Source organism: Urocitellus parryii, chromosome 1, assembly GCF_045843805.1.
Source record: "Urocitellus parryii isolate mUroPar1 chromosome 1, mUroPar1.hap1, whole genome shotgun sequence".
Taxonomy (NCBI): Eukaryota; Metazoa; Chordata; class Mammalia; order Rodentia; family Sciuridae; genus Urocitellus; species Urocitellus parryii.
In genome coordinates this window covers 191596322-191616947 of record NC_135531.1, presented here as the reverse complement: position 1 = coordinate 191616947, position 20626 = coordinate 191596322, and the positions used below count along the sequence as shown (strand labels likewise).

Here is a 20626-nt window from a genome sequence, read left to right as displayed (position 1 = left end):
AGCAGAACAGTGCCCCCACAGGAATGTAACTCAAATATTATTACTACTACGTTGAAAAATTAAACAATTGTTAGTGTTGACCTTAAAAAATGATTTAAAAAGCGAACTTTTTAAATTCCCTTTTTCTTGCTCACTTCCTTCCACAGTTAATTAAACTCAATTCTTCTAAGGTTCTGCTGCAGATCTAACTAAGCACATTCAAATACGCAAATTATGATACTTGAGATTCTTATTATGATTTATTCCCATATTCCTTTCTCCCCTTCTCCTTTTCTATTCTTTTATGTTTCCATTTCTACCTCTTGATCTGACTCTCTTCCTTCTACATCTTTCCTCCTGCCCATTCCTGTCTGCTGTCTCTCCTCTCTGCCATGATGCCCTCACTGATGACATTCTTCAGTCTCCAATGCTGGTTTCAACCTTGATAACTAGAGGCAAAGTCAGGTTGCATTAACAAAAAAAAAAAAAAAAAAAAAAAAAAAAAAAAAAAAAAGCCTGGGTAATTGCTAAGTCACCAAAAATGGTTGTCATCAGTCAGTTCTATGAAACATCTGGCCTTTAGCCTTGTAATAGTCTTGGTGAATAATTTGGTGTGTATTTGCACATAAGAACTTGCCATGCCTGTTTTATCACCCTTTGCCCTTAAATCTGTTAGTTGAGAAAAGCCTCAAGGCACAAAAAAAAGGCTTCCAAGTTTGCTAATACAAACAAGCTCATTCTAATCTGTTCCTGTGATTTATCTGTAGGTCTTACACACTAGTGAAGTCATTCTTTCCCTGTCCCTGAACTTTCCCAAACATATTTCCACCCCACCCTTAATACTTGATAATTATTTTCAGTACCTTCTAAAGGGACTCCATTAATAAATTCTTAGCTAGCTTTAATTGCCACAGCTCAAAATTTGAAAATTACTTGCCTAGGTTACAGTTTAGGAAAAGTGGTAGTGGTACAACATTAGTAAAGGATCACAGAAAGATCAACTTGATATGAAGGAAGACTAGGGAGGAAGAGCCCATACAAAAAAGAATAAGTCAAGGGCTGGGGATGTGGCTCAAGTGGTAGTGCGCTCGCCTGGCATGCATGCGGCCCGGGTTCGATCCTCAGCACCACAAACAAAGATGTCGTGTCCACCAAAAACTAAAAAATAAATAAATATTAAAATTCTCTCTCTCTAAAACAAAACAAACAAAAAAAAGAATAAATCAAAATGCCCATTTGTTAATAAGAATGATCACCAAACTTAAAATAACTAAAACAAAATTCTAGTACAAAAAAAGTGGTCTACACCTTTAATTTTGCTGCACTGACATTAAAGTGTTACAGCAAATGTCATTACTCAGGCTGACATTTTAGTTGTTTTCTCATTCATACTGAGAAAACTTAAAGAGTTTAAAGTACACCAATTTTTTTCCTGGATCTTAAAACTCATATGGAAATACAAAGGGTCTCCTACCATTTGCATATCATTTCCCTTCTCTCTCCCTTTCTCTCCCCCCATTTGTCTTTGTTTACAGTTAGTCTTTTCCTCATGTCAAAAGTATAAGGTTATGATGGGCAAGGGGGAGGGGGGAAAAAAAGGGGAGAGAATTGAACAACAGCAGAGGAGGCTGAGAGGGAAGGTGGGAGGGGAGGGGAGGGGGGATAGTAGCGGTTAGGAAAGGTAGCAGATCAAGACAGTCACTAATATGCCATTATGTAAAAATGTGAGTATGTAACAGATGTGATTCTGCTATCTGTATTTGGGGTAGAAATGGGAGTTCAAAACCCAATAGAGTCAAATGTATGAAAGATGAATTATCAAGAGCTCTGTAATGTTTGGAACAATCAATAATTAAAAAAAAAAAAAAAAGAAATACAAAGGGTCAGAAGAGCCAAAATAAACTGAAGAACAAAATTGGAAGACTCATACTTACTGAATTCAAACTTACTATAAAAACCAAGATTCCAGAAATAAACCCTTACATGGTCAATGGGTTATCAACAAGATTATCAAAAAGTTCAACAAATGGTACTAGAGCAACTGTATAACTAGTCTTAAAAAAATAAAAAGAACAAAACCTCAACTCCTTCTTTATACCATACACAATAAATAACTCAAAATAGATCACAGACTAAAATTTCAGATCCTAGATTATACCAGTGATAAAAGAAAAAACATTAACAAATTGGATGTCTGTATTGCAAATACCACCAAGAAAGTGTGGGGAGGGGGGAGCCCACATACAAGGAGAGATACCATTCACACCTAACAACAACAACAACAACAAAAAACCACAAACAGTTATAAGTGTAGAATAGATATGGAGTTATTGAATCCCCATTTATTTCTTGTGGGAAGATAAAATGGTGTGGCTACTCTGGAAAACAGTTTGGCAGTTCCTTGAAATGTTTTTACAAAGCTCTCCATTATGGGAATCTAGATTACCTCATAACCCAGCAATTCCACTCTGAGGTATTTACCTAATACAAGTGAATGTTTATACAAAAACTTATATTTGAATGTTGATATCATTATTCATAACAGACAACAAGTGAAATCAACCCAAATGCCCATCAACTGTCATATGAATAATTAAAGGATAGCTACCAAAGGGACAGAATATTATTCAGCATCAAAAAGGAATGAAGTCCTAATATATCCTACACCATGGATGGACTTTAAAAACAATACTCCATGTGAAAGACTATATATTGTGTGATTCTATTTATATGAAATATCTAGAACTGGCAAATCAATGGAGACAGAAAACTATGTAGTGATTGCCCAAGGCGGGGAAAGGAATTGATGATGAATAAACTATTTATGTGTTTAAGGCTTTTTTGGGAGGTGATGAAAAATGATGGCTATACAACTCCATTAACACACCCTTTGAATTATGTATTCTATATGAGTAATTTGGGGCTGAGGCTATAGCTCAGTGGTAAAGTGCTTCTTACACATGTGAGGCACTGGGTTCAAACCTCAACATTATGTAAAAATAAATAAAGATACCATGTGTTCATCTACAACTAAATAAATTTTAAAAATAAAATAAATAACTGAGTAAATTTATGGTTTGTGAATGTTATCAATAAAGATGTTTTTTAAAAGAAGTTAATACTCGGGGCTGGGGATGTGGCTCAAGCGGTAGTGCTCTCGCCTAGCATGCGTGTGGCCCGGGTTCGATCCTCCAGCACCACATACAAACAAAGATGTTGTGTCCGCCAATAACTAATAAATAAATAAATATTTTTAAAAAAGAAGTTAATACGCGATATTTATTAGATGTTTCTATGATCTCTTTTATTGAGCATATTATAATCCCAGTCCTTTTTATTTATTTATTTTTAATTTTGATAAAGACTTGCTAAGTTACTGAGGGTCTCCTTAAATTTCTGAGGCTATCCTTGAACTTGTGATCCTCTTACCTCAGCCTCAATTGCTGATTATAGGCATCTGTTATTGTGCTCAGCTCACTATAACATCTAGACTGCTCCCCCATCCTCAGAATCTTCTCTCTGCCCTCTTAGCCATTTTTTAAAGCTTTAAACTATACCAGTTTTTATTATCTTTAGATTCATAATCAGAAAAGTCATCTTTCCCACTTTTAACCTTCTAAATTGAATTGTTTTAAAATTTATTTGAATGTGCACACATTTGCCTACAGAACAAAATATTATAGTGTGAGACCCAATAATCATTTTATTTGTTGATGGGTACAAAATATCCATAACCCCAAACTAGTGCTGCCATAAATATAAAACTAGCAACTAATAAAAAAAATAAATAATGAAAAAAATAAACAATGGAGCCAGGTGCTGAGCCACTTGTTAGCAATCCCAGCAGCTTGGGGGCATGAGACAGGATTAGAAGTTCGCTAAGCAACTCAGTGAGATCCTGTCTCTAAATAAAATACAAAATAAGGCTGGTGGGGCTGGGATTGTGGCTCAGTGGTACAGCACTTGCCTAGCATGTGTGAGGCACTGGGCCTGATCCTCAGCACCACATATAAATAAATTAAATAAAGGCCCATTGACAACTAAAAAATATTAAAAAAAAATTGTGGTTCAGTGGTTGAGTGTCCCTGAGTTCAATCCCTGGTATCAAAAGAGAAAAGACAAAAGTATTAAATTGTGATATTTTATATTTCCATCATGTTAAGAATTCAAAATTTGCTCTTATGCTGTCATACTATATCTTAAATCAGATGTTAATATTTCAACAAAGCAAAACGTAGTCCTACCAAAACATAAGTTGTGCTTAATAGGAAATTATCTTACATTACGGTTCCTTATACTAGCCACATTTTAAGTGCTCAACACCCACTTCCAGCTAGGGCCTATCATATTACATAGCTTCAAAACAAGAAGAGAATGAAATGGAAAACGTACTAAATGTTCACAGATATACAAAGTCTTTCAAATTGACTACTGTTTTTAGCAATTTCCACATTAGACAAATTTAAAGTAAACCACTAAGTAATTTGTTTTTTCTCCCACTAGAATATGCCCCTTGGGAAAAGCACGATTTATGTCCTGTTTATAAAGAAAAAAATTTCCATGTTTCCCTATCATGTAAATATAAGACATGCTATTGCTAAATACAAGCCATTAAAGCCATTAACTTCACATTTTTAAATTTCAACATTTATCAAGTAGGTAATTTTGTTGCCCCCATTTAGAGAAAACCTCCATAGCTCATATTTCCTTAAATATGGCCATACAGAGTACTTAACATGATGGCTTTACAGTTAGAACTTAATTTCCCCCATTCACTAGAATATGTATATGTGTTTACAACAGAACTTATAATTATCTATTGGTTTTCACCTAAAAACAACCATTTTATGTACTACTAAAAATAAAACTCCTGTTCTTCCAATTATGTGTAATTATAGGACACTAGTAAAATATTTTTTTTTAAATGTTCTAAAATGGCCTTGAAAGTTTATTTGTAAACTATGTGCTTTAGCCAATGCAAACACTCAATACACATTGCAAATATTAATTCCTACTCTATTCTGGACATCTGAATTAGTTTAGAATTTCCTAATGGTTTGGATATGTCCCAGAATTCATGCACTGCAAATGTAACTCTCCAAGGCAAGAGAGAGAGGAGATAGCGTCTAATGCAGTGTTTTAAGTCATGAAGGCTTGAAAAATAGCCCTTACAAATAGATGTTAATACCATTATAAAAAGGGATGGGATGTGGGTTCTCTTTCTTGTCCTTTCACTATGTGATCTTCAGTAGGAAGGCCCTAGCTAGACGCTAAACCCTAGACCTTGGAGTTTCTGCGAACTGCCAGAAAATAAATTTTTGTCCATTATAAATTACCTAAACTCCTTCTGTTATAGCAGCACAAAACAGAATATTATTTCTTGAGGTGGGGTGTAGCTAAGCAGCAGAGCACCTGCCTAGCATGTGCAAGGTCCTGGATTTGATCCCAACACAGAAAAAATTCAAGGTCAAGTGGGATATGATCATCATAGACACAAATTATTAAGACTAAAGACTTTCATAATACAGAGTCACTACACTAAATCCATAATTAGGCAGACAAGAGCACTGTTTCAAAATAACAAAAACTTTTGGGAAATTTTCTTAGTTGTTTTCAGAATCAGTTTGAGAAAAATCAGTTAAGAATATCATATGTGCGCTGGGCGTGGTGGTGCACTCCTGTAATCCCAGCAGCACCTCAGGAGGCTGAGGCAGAAGGATCCCAAGTTCAAAGCCAGCCTCAGCAAAAGCAAGTTGCTAAGCAACTCAGTGAGACCTTGTGTCTTAAAAAAAAAAAAAAGAACATCATATGTACTTTGTAATATTTATCTATTAATATCTATTAATATCTCCCAGATAGATCACCCTCCTTATTTAACAGGAAAACTTCAAGTAACTTAGTAATTTCTTTGAAAAAACCGTAGAAAAGAAAACCAACTTCCTAGAAGAATTTGTACCTTAAGTACATTTAAATAATAATACCTTATCCTAGTGTCACTAGAAATAGTTTATCACTGAAGATGACCGAAGCTGCACCATGCTTGTATTCCCAGTGAGTAAGGAGGCTGAGGGAGGATGATTACAAGTTCTAGGCCAGCCTCAGCAACTCAGTGGGACTTTATCTCAAGAGTAAAATAAAATAAAAAGGGCTGGGGATATAGACATAGTTCAGTGGTAAAACACCCCTGGGTTCAATCTCTAGTATTACACACACAAAAGACAAAAATGAAGGTAGTTGAGCAAGCATTATCCTTTAATAATTTCTAAAGATGTTGGCAGAGGCAATTCGAAATTCCCACAGAAAAACAAAGCAACAAGATAGCAAAATCAAAACCCCATAAATACTTACAACCCAATCACATGACAGGGCGTTCCTAGGAAATCTAAATACAAGTGGGTAAAGACAAAAATAGGGTACTATGGAGTCAAAATACTTAGCACCTGTGTAGCAAAAGGCAAAGAGTGATAAAAGGACATGTGTTGGATCCAATAACAGAAGAACCTCAAAAGAGCCAATAGGTGGTTCACTGGAAATCGTGGCAGGCCAATTCCTGAGCTAAATAGAAGTTTTGCCAGTACCAGAAATGGGTGGATTTTACTTTACGTAAAGCTTAAAAGGTCGAAATTAACATCTATTAAGTTTTGAAAATGATCTGGTTCTTTTCCAGGACTTGCACTGAAGAGAAACCTCTGAGAACAAAAGCACAATTGGCAGGATAAGCACAACAGTGCAAACATTTTAAAATAGTACATGAAAATAAAAAAGGAGCTCTGTGAGATTAGAAAAACAGAAGCACATCTTATTAAATTCCAGGAAAGCTACGCTAATTATAAAAATGTATAACAGAAGAATATTTAGCTCATAAAGGATAGCATAAGGAAAAATTAGAAGTGCTGTGCCTTCTAATTAAAGCAACAAAATCTCTACAATTATTTTAAAAAAATAAAAGGTGGTGAGAAAACTGGATATTCACATGCAAAAAGAATGAATTGGAACCTTACCAACCTTACATATACAAAAAGTAACAAAAATAAATCAAAACCATAAACATAAGAAATAAATTACAAACTCTTATAAGAAAACAAGCTTCATGGATTTGGGAATGGTACTGTGAATGAAACCAAATGCACAGGTAACAAAAAGAAAAAACAAGTTGGCTTTCATCAAAATAAAACCCTTTTGTACATCAAAAAGCAAAAATCTGGGTGTTGTGGTACATGCCTATAATCCCAGCAACTCAGGAGGCTGAGGAAGAAGATCAGGAGTTCAAAGGCAGCCTCAGCAAAAGCTAGATTCTAAGCCACTAAGTGAAACCCTGTTTCTAAATAAAATACAAAATAGGGCTGGGGATGTGGCTCAGTGGTCAAGTGACTCAAGTTCAACCCCCAGTACCCACCCCCCAATAAAAGAGCCAAAAGCCCACAGAATGGGAGAAAATATATGCAAATCATATACGTGATAAAAAATTTATACATAAATAACAACAACAAAAACCAAACAATGCAACTGAAAGATGGACAAAGGACTTGATTAAACATGTCTCCAAAGAAGATACAAATGGCCAACAAGCACAGAAGATTAACCTAAATAGTTATTACAGAAATGCAAATCAAAATCTCAGTAAGATCAACAGTTAGGATGGCTACTATTTCAAAACAGAAAAGTTGCGGGCAAAGACATGGAAACTGGAACCCTAGTGCACTGATGGTGGAAATGTAAAATGCTACAAATGGTAAATTCTTAAAAGAATTAAAAATAGAATTATATAATCCAGCCAATTTCCCTTCTGGATACACAAGCAGTGAAAACCTGTCTATAAATAAAATAGGGCTGGGGATGTGGCTCAGTGGTTGAGTGCCCCTGAGTTCAATTCCCAGTACCAAAAAAAAAATTACTGGAATCTAGTATATGATCCAGCAGTTTTCCTCCTGGGCATGAACCCAAGGGAAAGCAAAACATACGTATCAATGTTCACAGGTACAATATTCAAAATAGCCAAAGTGTGGCAAGAGGACTACTTAGTGTATGGATTCCCTTTATATGAAATGTTCACATAGGCTAAGGGAAAGAATGGGCAAAGATGGCAAGTGAGAGTGGGTTTTCTTTTTGAGGTAACAAAGAGAAATGATAACAACTTCTGAAATTGATGTATAACTCTAAATATACTTTAAAAAAAAGCCCACTCATTTATTTTCAACAGCTGAAACATAAGCAATGTCAATTATATCTTTAAGAGGTATTAAATATAGAGCAGGGACCAAATATTTATTGTGGATGGTATGCACCACTGGATTTCAACAGAGTAGATGAACCAAAACATTCCAATATAAAAACTTTCTTATACCTGTAATCTCAGCAGCTCTGGAGGTTTGAGGCAGGAGAATCACAAGTTCCAAACCTGCCTCACAACTTAGTGAGGCCCTAAGCAATTTTGCAAGTTCCCATCTCAAAATAAAAATTGGTTGGGGATGTGAATTCAGTGGATAAGCACCCTTGGGTTCCATCTCTGATACCAAAACTAAAACAAAAAACTACCCCAGAAGCAGCTACACCTAACCCTCTTTCTACCATTTTAATTTGCTATATGCCTGCAGTAGTTTTCAATCATAAAACACTCTAAATGCATGTATGTGGGCAAGGCATATTAGAATAATATAAACTATCTTCTCTATGTGAGGCAGCCTTCTAGGCAGCAGTAATGTAACAGTGAGTAAAGCAAAATAACTAACAAAACAAAAACCCTGCCATTACATTCTAATAGGTAGCTTTTATCAGACAAAGAACAGGAATTGTGAACACTTCTCATGATAGACTCTAAAAAAAGTCCTTCCTCAGAATCACTGAAGTCTTCATAAGGGAAGAAAGGAATACCAGATTATCTTTAAATTTCCAATGATTTCCACTACTCAAGAGCCAAGTCAACTGAGAAACAAAACAAAAATTGTGAGCAGAAAGTGGAAATCAAATTGCACAAATACAAATCTGCTTATGTGCAGCAGGGGATCAATCTAATGTACATGTATAAAATTAAACTCAACTATGATGTAGACCATGTCCATTCTTACTAACCATTATAGTCATTTCTTTTTTTTCTTTTTCTTTTTTGTAATTGTAGATGGACAGAATGCCTCTATTTTATTTATTTTTATGTGGTGCTGAGGATCAAACCCAGTGCCTCATTCATACAAGGCGCTCACTCTACCACTGAGCCCCAGCCCCAGTAGTCATTTCTTAATATCATTAACCCCTAGTGCTGTCCTTTACTCACCATGTATTCGTGGGCTCTTAAATAGAACTATAATACATCTAAAATTTGCATATTATCTGTAGTTCTAATTGATGAACTCAAGAAAGAGGCAATCCTATTAAGGAAAATAAAGTACATCAATTGGAGAAGTGCTATTACAGCAGACTATGCCCAGCAAAAATACTTAAGAGATCCTTAAGGGAACTCACTGGACTTATCTGCATATGGTGATGCACACATGCAATCCCAGTGGTTCTGGAGGCTGAGGCAGGATGATAGCATGTTCAAGGTCAGCCTCTGCAACTCAGAAAGGCCATAAGCAACTTAGTGAGATACTGTCTTAAATAAAATATACAAAAAGGGCTGGGGATATAGCTCAAGGGTAAAGTGCTTCTGTTCAACTCCCAGTATCTCCCCCGCCCCACCCCTGCCACCCAGCAAAAAAAATTTTAAAAGTGCACTGGGTGAGTGGCACATGACTGAAATTCTACCTACTCAGGAGGCCTAGGCAGGAGGATAGCAATTCAGAGGACAGACCAGCCAACTTGGCAAGATAGTCTCAAAGTAAAATAAAAGTTTTGAGGATTAGCTCAGAGTGCTTGCCTAATATGAGTGAGGCCTTGGGTTCAACCACCAGTGATACAAAAAAGAAACAAACACCATCATAAACTTGTCTAACCAAATTAATAAAGAATCTGAGAAACTAAGTCAATATCTACTCTTAAATGTGATACTGGAGGGGCTGGGGATATAACTTAGTGGGCAGTGCACATGCCTAGCATAAGACTTGGTTCAATCTCTGGCATCACCAAAAAAACAAAAACAAAAACAAAAAAACCTACTGAGGATGCTCAACCCTCAGTTTATACCTTGTAGACATTGTCAGCCCCAGGGCCTTTATACTTTTACTAGACCTATCTTAAACGTGATCTAGAAATTTAATTGTCAATCTGAATTACATAAGGCACACAGTAAATGAAGGATAGATTTACCTAATTAGACTACAGATGAAAAGTCATTTACTTCTTATAGTGACTCAATTCTATAAGAAATTGACAAAAGAACAGGATGAGAAAGAGACAGTGGGTCACCAGCACAGGCTGATAATGATTTTATTCTTAAATACTATTTGTCAATGTTGGAAATAAAATGAAGTGACAATTATATTTAAGACTTGATACAGTTTGTTCTAGCAGCTTAAAATCTAAGCTTGTTATTCCATAGGTCCAATTACTAAATGATGTTCAGTATACTATGTGAAGACTTAGGCTTTTGTAAACCCAACATTTGATTACATCCCTGAATAAAAAATTTCCCAATAATCTGGGTGAATATGAATTTAAGCATTGACTCACATTCAATTTGAGATCACCCCTTTCACCCTAAAGGATGGTGTGTGTGTGTGTGTGTGTGTGTGTGTGTGTGTGTGCGCGCGCACGCGCAAAAGGGTCAAGTTGTGAAATTGATTCAAGTACACTAACATTAACAATCACTTATGAGATTGTAATAATGAAGGTAAAAAGGACAAGCTTTATGTGAAGGATGTCATGTTGCTTTGCAAAACTGAAATTAACCTAAGATTTCAATGTTGCTGATAATAATTAAATATAAAATGCTGAAGTTTATCTTCATACACACATGACAATAATAATAATAATAATAATAAAATATTCTAGCTATTTACTGAATAATGACATTTAATAAAATAGTGAAAGCTAGAATTAAAATGACCTGGGCCTTACCCATCAATTTAAAGTTGTGAATTTTGGCCTGGCCTTCAACAAGATATTTTGAAGCACACCAATCAACTCATAAAGACAAATTATGTAAGAGGAAAAACTTAAAAAAAGAAATGAAGACATGTATGAGATGATCATTGCTGGAAGTAGAAAAGTAAACCCAATTCACCAAATGGGACATCTATATAAAGCTGTATAAAGAATTTCCAGAACTTTTTGATTTATAACTTTTACCAGCATTACCCATGAGTACTTAAGAACAGCAAAATTTATGTTAGTATTCATTAAGTTCACTACTACCTTGAATCTAATATTTAGATTAAAGGAATTACATAAAAATGTAATTCCTTTAATCTAAATATTATTCCTACTGGTTTCCGTTCTCCTCCACAATACTATTCACTAACTTAGGAGTTATGCCTAAAAAATAACCAGGAAACTCAAATTAATAAAGCAAGAATTAATTACACAGATTTAAGAAGATTAGAAATAAAGGGGAAGGCAAGAGACCTAAACCTACACAGAAATATGTATATATATATGTAATAGTAGAAATACTATTCAAGATAAATCTAATAAACCAAATTAGATTTATGATCATAAGAGCTAGAAGCAGGAATCAATCTAAATCATGAAACTCTCCCCTTTCAAAAATAACATTCTTAAGGATGCTTTCTAAGACTGTTTTCTTAGCAAATGAAGTCCTAATGACTATCCAAAATTGCATTAAGTTCTCCAACACACATTTTTTTTAAGAATAACATTCAGAAAAGCATGGGGAAAAGAGTAAAAAATAAAGATAGTGAGAATTAAGCCAGGGTTAAACATTTCTAAACAATATGCATTTCTTTTTCCTTTGGCTAACAAGTGCCACACATGTTATTCTGAAAAGAAATAAATACTTTAGTATCCAAGTTTTCCATCAAAATTAACATATACAAATACACTCCTGACACAGACTACTTGAAGGAAGAATTTTGACATTTGAATAACTTAATGCTTAAGGAGACAACTAATGCTAATGTATGATAAACAGAAACTCTGACATCTTAAACTATTAGTAAGTATTTCCCTAAACAGCTAGCTCTTTCAGTATCACTTCAAAGGAATTAATCCCAATTTCCAATTATTTGAAACAGTCCAATAAAATTAAGATTTATCACTGAATGAACAGGCTCGCCCAATCTACACAATGATTACTAAACATATTCAAATGTAAAATACAAAAATTTAAATGAAGAAAACCGATTTATTAACTCTGAGGCAAATGTTTCTTATTTTTCAGCTTAAAAGGCCTGGCAGAGCCTAACACAGTGCCTTACCGTTTAATTCATTATAAAATTTAAACACGTACACAAAGAAACCCTCCGCGTTTGAACAAAACGTCTATCACGTTATTTACTTTTACCGTTAATTCGGAACACTAAGTTCAACAGTAAAATCAATGACCAACTAACTTTTTTCTGAGTATAGATTTACTTTAAATTGTGGTAGCAGTATAATAGGTAATAAAATGGTACTTACATTTCTACTGAATTTGGTGAAAGAATGGTGCATATAAAACCTGTGCATATAAACAATCGCAGTGTTTATAGTAAGCTGAGAGCTGGAATGTTACATTCAGGAAATTTCTGAGAAAAACAACATCTCTTTCCCAAAACAACTTTGATGGAAAATTCCTGATCTAAGGTCCTTTTCCCAGTGCCTCCAATTCACTCAAAACCAAATCCAAAACAGGAAATAAATAAAAGCCGGAGCCGGGTGGGGGTGGGGATAATAGGCTTGACGCCAAATAAATAGCAAAAATAATACCTGCGGACATTTCTCTCTAACTTTACTATTATGAGAGCCCTCGAACTATTTATTAGTGGCTACAACCAAAAATCAAGCAGTTGAAATGCGCGCGCGCGCGCACACACACACATACAAACAAAACCACGCCAAGAACATAAAGACCTCCAGTAGTGCGCTTCCAAGGCACAAGAGAACCGCCACCGAGCGGGAGAGGAGCGCGGAGAAAGGCCTCGGAGAACACTTCAGTCTTCCTACCACTCAGCTTTCCCACCTCTCAACCCCTTCTGGCAAAGGGAGACGTCGAAGGAGCCGCCCCTTTCCTTCGATAATACTCAGACTCTGCTCTCTCCAGAGAGGCACTCCCATTCCCTGCCGCCACCACGCGCTGCCCTAAACAGATTACACAACGCAACCTGCCGGCCTGCGTTCCTGTGCTCCTCTCTCCCCTTCTCCTCGTCCACGGGCTTCTCGTGACTGCCCGAGCCCAAGCGTTCCCTCACTCACGACACAGCCAAGGCCCACATAAGGCCAAGGCACCGGCGCCATGTTCACGGGACACCAGGCCCGGCAACCCGGCGAGGGAGACAGGGCGTGAGGGGCGGAAGGCCAAGAACAGGAAAGGATACACATTGAGACGCTGTCCCATGTCCTGGATGAGGTTGGCCGCCTGCTGGCGGTACGAGAGTTCTTTATCAGCCTCCACTCCGCAGCGGCGGCTCGGCGTGTTTTCCAGCTGTTCCCGAGTAAAGAACCAGCGAGAAGAACCTCCACGGCCCGACGCCATGACACTTCCTCCTCCGCCCGCTCCCTCACCCACCCCCCTCCCCTCCCGGCTCGCGGACTCCCCGCCAAGGCCGCGCGGCCCCGCCCCACTCCGCTCGCCGTAGGCCACGCACCGCCCACTTTTCACCCCCGCCTCCTCCCGTGCGCGTGCGCGGGGACCGCCCTACCGGCCTGCCCAAGTCTTTTGCTTTCTTTTTCCTGCCCCCAACCTCTCTCGAGAGAGCGGGACCACAATGCTCTGCGCCACTTGTCATTGAGAGGCGCCGAAGGTGGGGTCGCTAGGAAGGAAAAGGTCGGCGTGATGCATGCCGGGTTAAGGATTGGCAAGGCGAAGGGGCGGGAGTAAGAGGAAGGAAGAGGCTGGGCTCGGGTTGGGTGGAAAGAGAGGCGGGCGGGCGGCTGCGCGGTGGGCCCTGGGTTTGGACTCGAAGTCGCGGAGGTTTCTTCCTGGATCCTAACATTGGTTGCTCTTTAAAACAGGAAAGCTTTTTCTGTCGCGACCGCGTGCCGCAGCCTCCATTTTCCTTTCGCTTATTTTCGTAGACGAGTGACTTCAGGGTCCATGAAGAGCCTTCGCCCAAGGTGCAGCTCTGGGAAGGAGCTAGATGGAAAAGAGTGCAGAGGAAATAATGCTCTACGTTTGTCCGCGCTTGAGTCCCTCAACCTCCAAAGCCAAAAAAACCACGCCGCATACTTTGGGTTTATTTTAAGATGTTTGCCAAATGTGCAGTTAACTGGAGGAGCTGACTCTCTGAATTAGGTCTTGAGTCCAGACTGGGAGTGTTTTTTTAAGTTTATTTTTTAAATTATTGGTGGATACAGTATGCTTACTTTTACGTGTTGCTGAGGATCGAACCCAGTGCCTCACACGCTATGCAAGCACTCGACAACCCCAACCTTGGGAGTATGTTTTTATACTGCGATGTGATTTATGCAATAAAAGGGTGGGAAAATGAATATCCCAAGGGGAATTGAGTGAAAAAAAATGTTACCCAAAGCTTGGGCTTCAGTATCTGATAAAATAACATCTCATACACCTGTTGATTAATTCACTATCTCTAAGAAAATGCCTCAGAGCTTGTGAGAGTTAGTGCCCAGCTCTGAACCAATGCATATTGTTTGTGAACAAAGTTTCTGATTTTAAAATTTTAACTATTTGTTGAAGACTTCGGAGTACAGACCCACTTCAAGTGAGTTCCTAATTAAAGCTCCAGGCTTTTGTTCATCATTGTTTTGGGGCTCCCAGACTCAGCATAGGGCAGGCAGTATCTGCCTCAATTATGCTATAATACCGATTTGATTATAGTAGGCGATTATTAGAGATAGTTGCCTAAATAACTTAATTTCTTACTGGACTTAGGTCTTGTGTTATTTAGAAGTTCCTAGATTGATTTAAAGCAACGTTTTAAAAGTGCCTGCCTTTATTTCTCATTCATAATTATCAAGCAGGTATAGAGAACTTTCTTGATAAAGAGCATCTTTAAAAAACATCAACAAAAACAATAACCTACAGCCAACATAATACTTTATGGTGAGAAAATAGATTATTTCCCCCAGAGATCCAGCAGAAGGCAAGAATGTCCCCTCTCTGGACTCCTCATGATTGTACCGGATGTCTTAGCTAATACAATCAATAAGACATGGAGATTGGAAAGAAATGTCAGTCTGTTCACAGATGACATAATTGCTTATACAGAATATTCCAAAGAAATAATAACCACTTTTGCAATTAATTTTGCAATGATAGCAAGATTTTAGAATATAAAGTTAATATACAAAGGTCAATTGTATTCCTGTATAACAGCAATGAATAATTGAAATTTGAAATTACAGGCAGTGGTGCATGCCTGTAATCCAGTGGGTTGGGTGGCTGAAGCAGGAGAATCGCAAGTTCAAATCCAGCCTCAACAACTTAGAGAGGTTCTGTTTCAAAACAAAAAAGGGCTGGGGATGTTGCTGAGTGGTTAAGCGCCCCTGGTTTCAATCCCCCCCACTTCCCGTACCAAAACAAAACTTAAAAAAAAAAGCACTATACTAATTACATTTGTACTCTCTCCCCGAAGTATAAATAGGTATGAATCTAAAATACATATAAGATTTATATGCAGAAAACTACAAAACTGATAAAAGAAATCTAAAAATTGGAAGGATGTCCTGGGCTTGTGGATTACAAAACTCAAGTTTACATATTAGTTATTCCCAACTTCATACAGAAATTCAGTGCAATCTCAACCAAAATTCCAGGAAGTACTTTTGAAAATATTGACAATGATTTTAAAGTTTATATGGGAAGGCAAAAGACAATAGGCAAGGTAATACTGAAGAGCGCATTGGACTGACACTGCCTGCCTTCAAAGCTACAGTAATTGAGAGAGGGTGGTGGTGATGAAAGAATAGCCACACAAATAGTCAACCAACTTATGACAAAGTAGTTATGGTAACTGAATGGAGTAAGGAGTCTTTTAAACAGACAGTGCTGGAAGAACTGGAAATCCATTAAAAAAAGAGAGAATCTAATATACCTTCTATGATCAAATGAATCATAGAACTAAATGTAAAATTCAAAATTATAAAACAGGGAAAATGAAGGCAACCCTACATTTGTCAGTGAAGTTTAAGGTACAACATCAAAAGCACAATCTATGAAAGAAAAAATTGATAAGTTGGATTTCATTCAAGTGGAGGCTCTGCTCTGTGAAAGACAATTTTTTAAAATGAAAATACCAGGAAGAAATATTTCAGAACACACCTGATAAAGATTTTTATCTAAAATATGCAAAGACCTCTTAAAACTTAACTCACTATTATGTATAATTATAATGCACCAACAAAAAAATCCTTAACAATGAGAAAACAACCCAATTTAAAATTTGGTGAAAGATCTGAATGGATATCTCACAAAAAAAGATACACAGGTTGCAAAATAGCATATGAAAGGATGCTCAACATATATCACAGCATATTCTTAGCAGCAGTTTGAAATTATAAAAAACATGAAACATAGATGTTCATAAATTGAGAATTGGCTAATCATGGTACATCTATGCAATTTTCATTCATAGCATTTGTCGCGACCCCTTGCCCACAAGGAAGACGCAACTCAGGAATCTTCTTTCAGCACTTTATTCAGGCCTTTATTTTGACATGTCTTTTAGCTTGTTTCTCTCTACTACGACTACTACTCCTACTGCTACTCCTCCTCCTACTACTACTGCTATGTGCCCCAGCCTTAATAAAGCAGATAAAGCCCCAATGCACAACTGCCAAGTGGATCTTTCTCATAGGGTGTTTTACAGCTACATGCCAACTCTCCCAAAATAAGGAGTTGTTTATCACAGGCCACGGCGCTTATCAGCGCCATCTTGTAATGGCGGCCACAGTACACAGAAACGGCTCACCACAAGCATTCCTCCTTTATAAAGGAGGCAGCTTCCAGCTAGAGTGGTGGCACACATCTGCAATCCTGGCTACTTGAGAGGCTAAAGCAGGAAGAGCATAAGTTTGAGGCCAACCTCATTAGTTTAATGAGAACTTTCCTCAAAATAAAAAGAACTGGGGGTATGACCCAGCAATAGGGGGCCTCTGGTTCAATCCCTATACTATGTCTTATCCCCAAAATACATATACGTATATATGTGTGTGTGTGTCTGTGTGTGTGTGTGTATAAAGTTATGCTTTTATTGTGATATTTTGAATGAGATAAAGTGCTTATTACAGTTCTTGACTATTACTGAACTTTGAATACATGGCAATTATTAATAGTTCGTTAAAAGTAGAAATTATAAACACCTTGTATAAACTGGTTGCTCTATTTTTAATAAACTTTATTGAATGTATTCTTTTAAAAAGGAGGCATTTTATATGTGAAATGACTACCAAAAAGCAAGAAAAATGAAAATGGGTAAAAAGAAAACAGGAACATATATATTTATATATATTTGTAATATATATAAAGCAGGAATATATATTATATATTTATATAATCATAGACTGTAAGAAAAACAAAAGAAAAAAGTAAAATTGTTTTCTTTTTGGGGTGAAGACTGGGAGATAAGGTACAATTTGATTTCTCTAAACTTTGGCATATTTTTGTGTTGATTTTTCAAAATGAATATTTTTTAATAAATTGTAAACTTTTTTGTGTCAACAATGGAAACCTCAATTTAATGCTTTCAATTTTTATTGGGAAATATCTTTAGAATGGTCTCTCAGTTAAATTTAAAGATGTTGTTTATCTTAATCAGTTCATCTTAAGTGATTTTCTTGAATATAAATGTTCTGGCTGGGTGATATGAATTGTGTTGAGCCAAAGCTGGCTTCCTTTTAGGTGGGATAGGAAAATGTGCAAGAAAAGAAAGGAATGCTTGGATAATGGTTGTCTCCTTTGGAATCTGATGATGGTGCAATTTTTTTCCCCAAGGTATATTTTGGAGAAGTACAGTAGATAAGGAAGGAGAGAAAAAGATGAAAAGGTAATTATCTTCAGAGACTCTTCTAAATTCTTGTGTGAACTCTGTTGTTCTATGGCCAGATACTCAAACATGCCACTGAGAAAGTTATTCTCTTTACCTTTGCTTAGAACCATGTGCTGTAAGTGGTGTAAGGGTCCGGCGAAACATTGGAGAAAGAGGCGCCTTACCCCCTAAAGAAGTCCGTTGGGGGTCTTCTTGTCCAGAGATGTGCGATTCCCGGCCAACGCACTAAATGTAAGGGTCCGGCGAAATGTCGGAGGAAGAGACCACCAAGAGACTGACTTATGCAATTGCAGAAGGGGATTTATTGAGGATCCATTCCAGTGTGCTGGGGCTCCGTGCCCATTCAAGAAGGGAGAGCAGCCCAGAGCCCCAGGCAGGGGTTGAGCAGTGCTTAAGTACACTTTTTGGGGAGGGCGGGGACTTTGCATACATCAGAACAAATCATCATGAGGCGCAGGAAAATCAAACAACAATTCTTAAACTTGATTAGTACATTCATTGGTGGGAACAGGTCGGGCGGGGGTGATTGGTCACTCCTAAGAGGGGTACACATTCAAACTGATTGGTTTGGGCCTTGAATGCTTACGTGCCAAACTGCACTGGGTCCTAGGTTATTAAACAACCAGAGGGTCAGGGGGAATATTTACTGGGCAGTTCTGGGTATTGTCCTTACAGCTACAGGAATTCCAGGTTTTGGGTGTAGCAGAGGAACTTAACAATACCTGGTCCTTCACTTTTTAACTCAGGCCTTGCAGCTTAGAAACTTTACAATTTGCCCGGTCTTTTACACTTTAACTTCAATTTCTTTTACTCTTACATGGGCATCTGAGAAGAATGTCTGTTATCACTGATTAGTATACTTGGCATGGAGGTTGCCAGGTTTGCTTATGAACACATATAAGGTATCTGTTTTGGGCTGAATTTTGTCTCCCAAAAATTCATACAGCCCGATGCATGCCTGTAATCCCAGCGGCTTAAGAGGCTGAGACATTAAGAATGTGAGTTCAAAGCCAGCTTCAGCAATGGGATGTGTTAAGCAACTCAGTGAGACCCTGTTTCTAAATAAAATACAAAATAGGACTGGGGATGTGGCTCAGTGGTTGAGTGCTTCTGAGTTCAATCCTAGATACCCCCACCAAATAAATTCATATGTTGAAGCTTCTTGAAGGTCTTCCAAGAGGTAATAAAGTTAAAATGAAGTAAATAGGGTGGGCTCTAATCTAACATGGCCAGCATCATCATCAGAAGAAATTAGGATGAAGACACAAAGGGAAGACCATGTAAAGGCAGAAGAAGATGCCCATTTATGAGCCAAGGAGAGAGGCCTTAGAAGAAATTAACCCTACTGCCACTTTGACCTTATACTTTCAGCCTCCAGAATTGTGAGAAAATAAGTTTCAATTGAAGCTGTCCAGTTTGTGGTATTTTGTTGTGGCAGCTGTAGCAGACAAATACAGCATTCATTTGGGGATCCCCAGAAGTAATTGTAGTGGAAAGCATTTTGCCAAGGAGTTACCACTAGGATAGTGAAGATTCAAGCCATTATAATAGTTATAAGTTCATGAGGCCTAGCCATTTGAATTATACTCAGAACCCTATGAATTCCCACAGCATAGAAATTCCAATAGTAATTAGAAGGTTGACTTCTAACTCCTGTCTTTGCTCATCTTAGGAAAATCTATTTTTAAAATTAGGTTTATTTTTTGTTGTTGCTTGATAAATGTCTATGGACATATTACTATATGCTAGTAAATTCAAATTGTATAATCAACACACTCAACTTCCCTGTTTGTAGGTCTCAAAATCATTAAAATTCAGCATGTGTAAACTGGGCATAGTGATATACCTGTAATCCAAGCAAGTCAGAAGACTGAGGCAGGAGGATCTCAAGTTCAAGGCCAGTCTCAGCAATTTAGCAAGACCCTATCTCAAAATAAAAATTAAAAAAATTAAAAGGGGTGGGGATGTAGTTTAGTTGTAAATTGCCCATGGGTTAAATTCCCAGTTCAAAAATAGATAAATAAAACAGTACATCTAAAAACTAAAATTGTATTCCTGCCCTTCAAACTTTGTTCTTCTCTCTCTGCCTTTTGCAGTGAATGGCACATTCACTTTCAGTCATGCAAGCCAAAAAACCAGGGGTCATCTTTGAACCTCTAATCCTCACATCCTATATCTAACCCATCATGAAGGTCTTTTAACTGACTCTTCTTAAGATCTCTGGACTCTGCCTCTGGTTCCACCATACCTCCTGCAAGCCAGAGGGGTCTTTTTAAAATTCAACTCTTATTAATGTCATCCTTCATTTGAAAATATTCTCATTGCTTTTTATTTTTTTTATTTTTTTGATGTTTTTATGGTTTTTGTTTGTTTGTTTTTATTGTTGGTTGTTCAAAACATTACATAGTTCTTGACATATCATATTTCACACTTTGATTCAAGTGGGTTATGAACTCCCATTTTTACCCCATATACAGATTGCGGAATCACATCAGTTACACTTCCATTGATTTACATATTGCCATACTCGTGTCTATTGTATTCTGCTGCCTTTCCTATCCTCTACTATCCCCCTCCCCTCCCCTCCCATCCCCTCTTCTCTCTCTACC

At 37.3% G+C, this 20626-nt stretch overlaps 1 protein-coding gene across 1 annotated transcript in view; it reads right to left on the bottom strand.

Moving 5' to 3' along the window:
- Ccnt2 (cyclin T2) overlaps positions 1 to 13543 on the bottom strand; it is a 36340-nt gene extending 22797 nt beyond the window's left edge. Inside the window, 2 exon segments of the mRNA XM_026388369.2 lie at positions 12490 to 12571; positions 13386 to 13543. Of these exon segments, the coding sequence (XP_026244154.2) occupies positions 12490 to 12571; positions 13386 to 13543 (240 nt within the window).
- Between the last annotated feature and the right edge of the window lie 7083 nt (positions 13544 to 20626).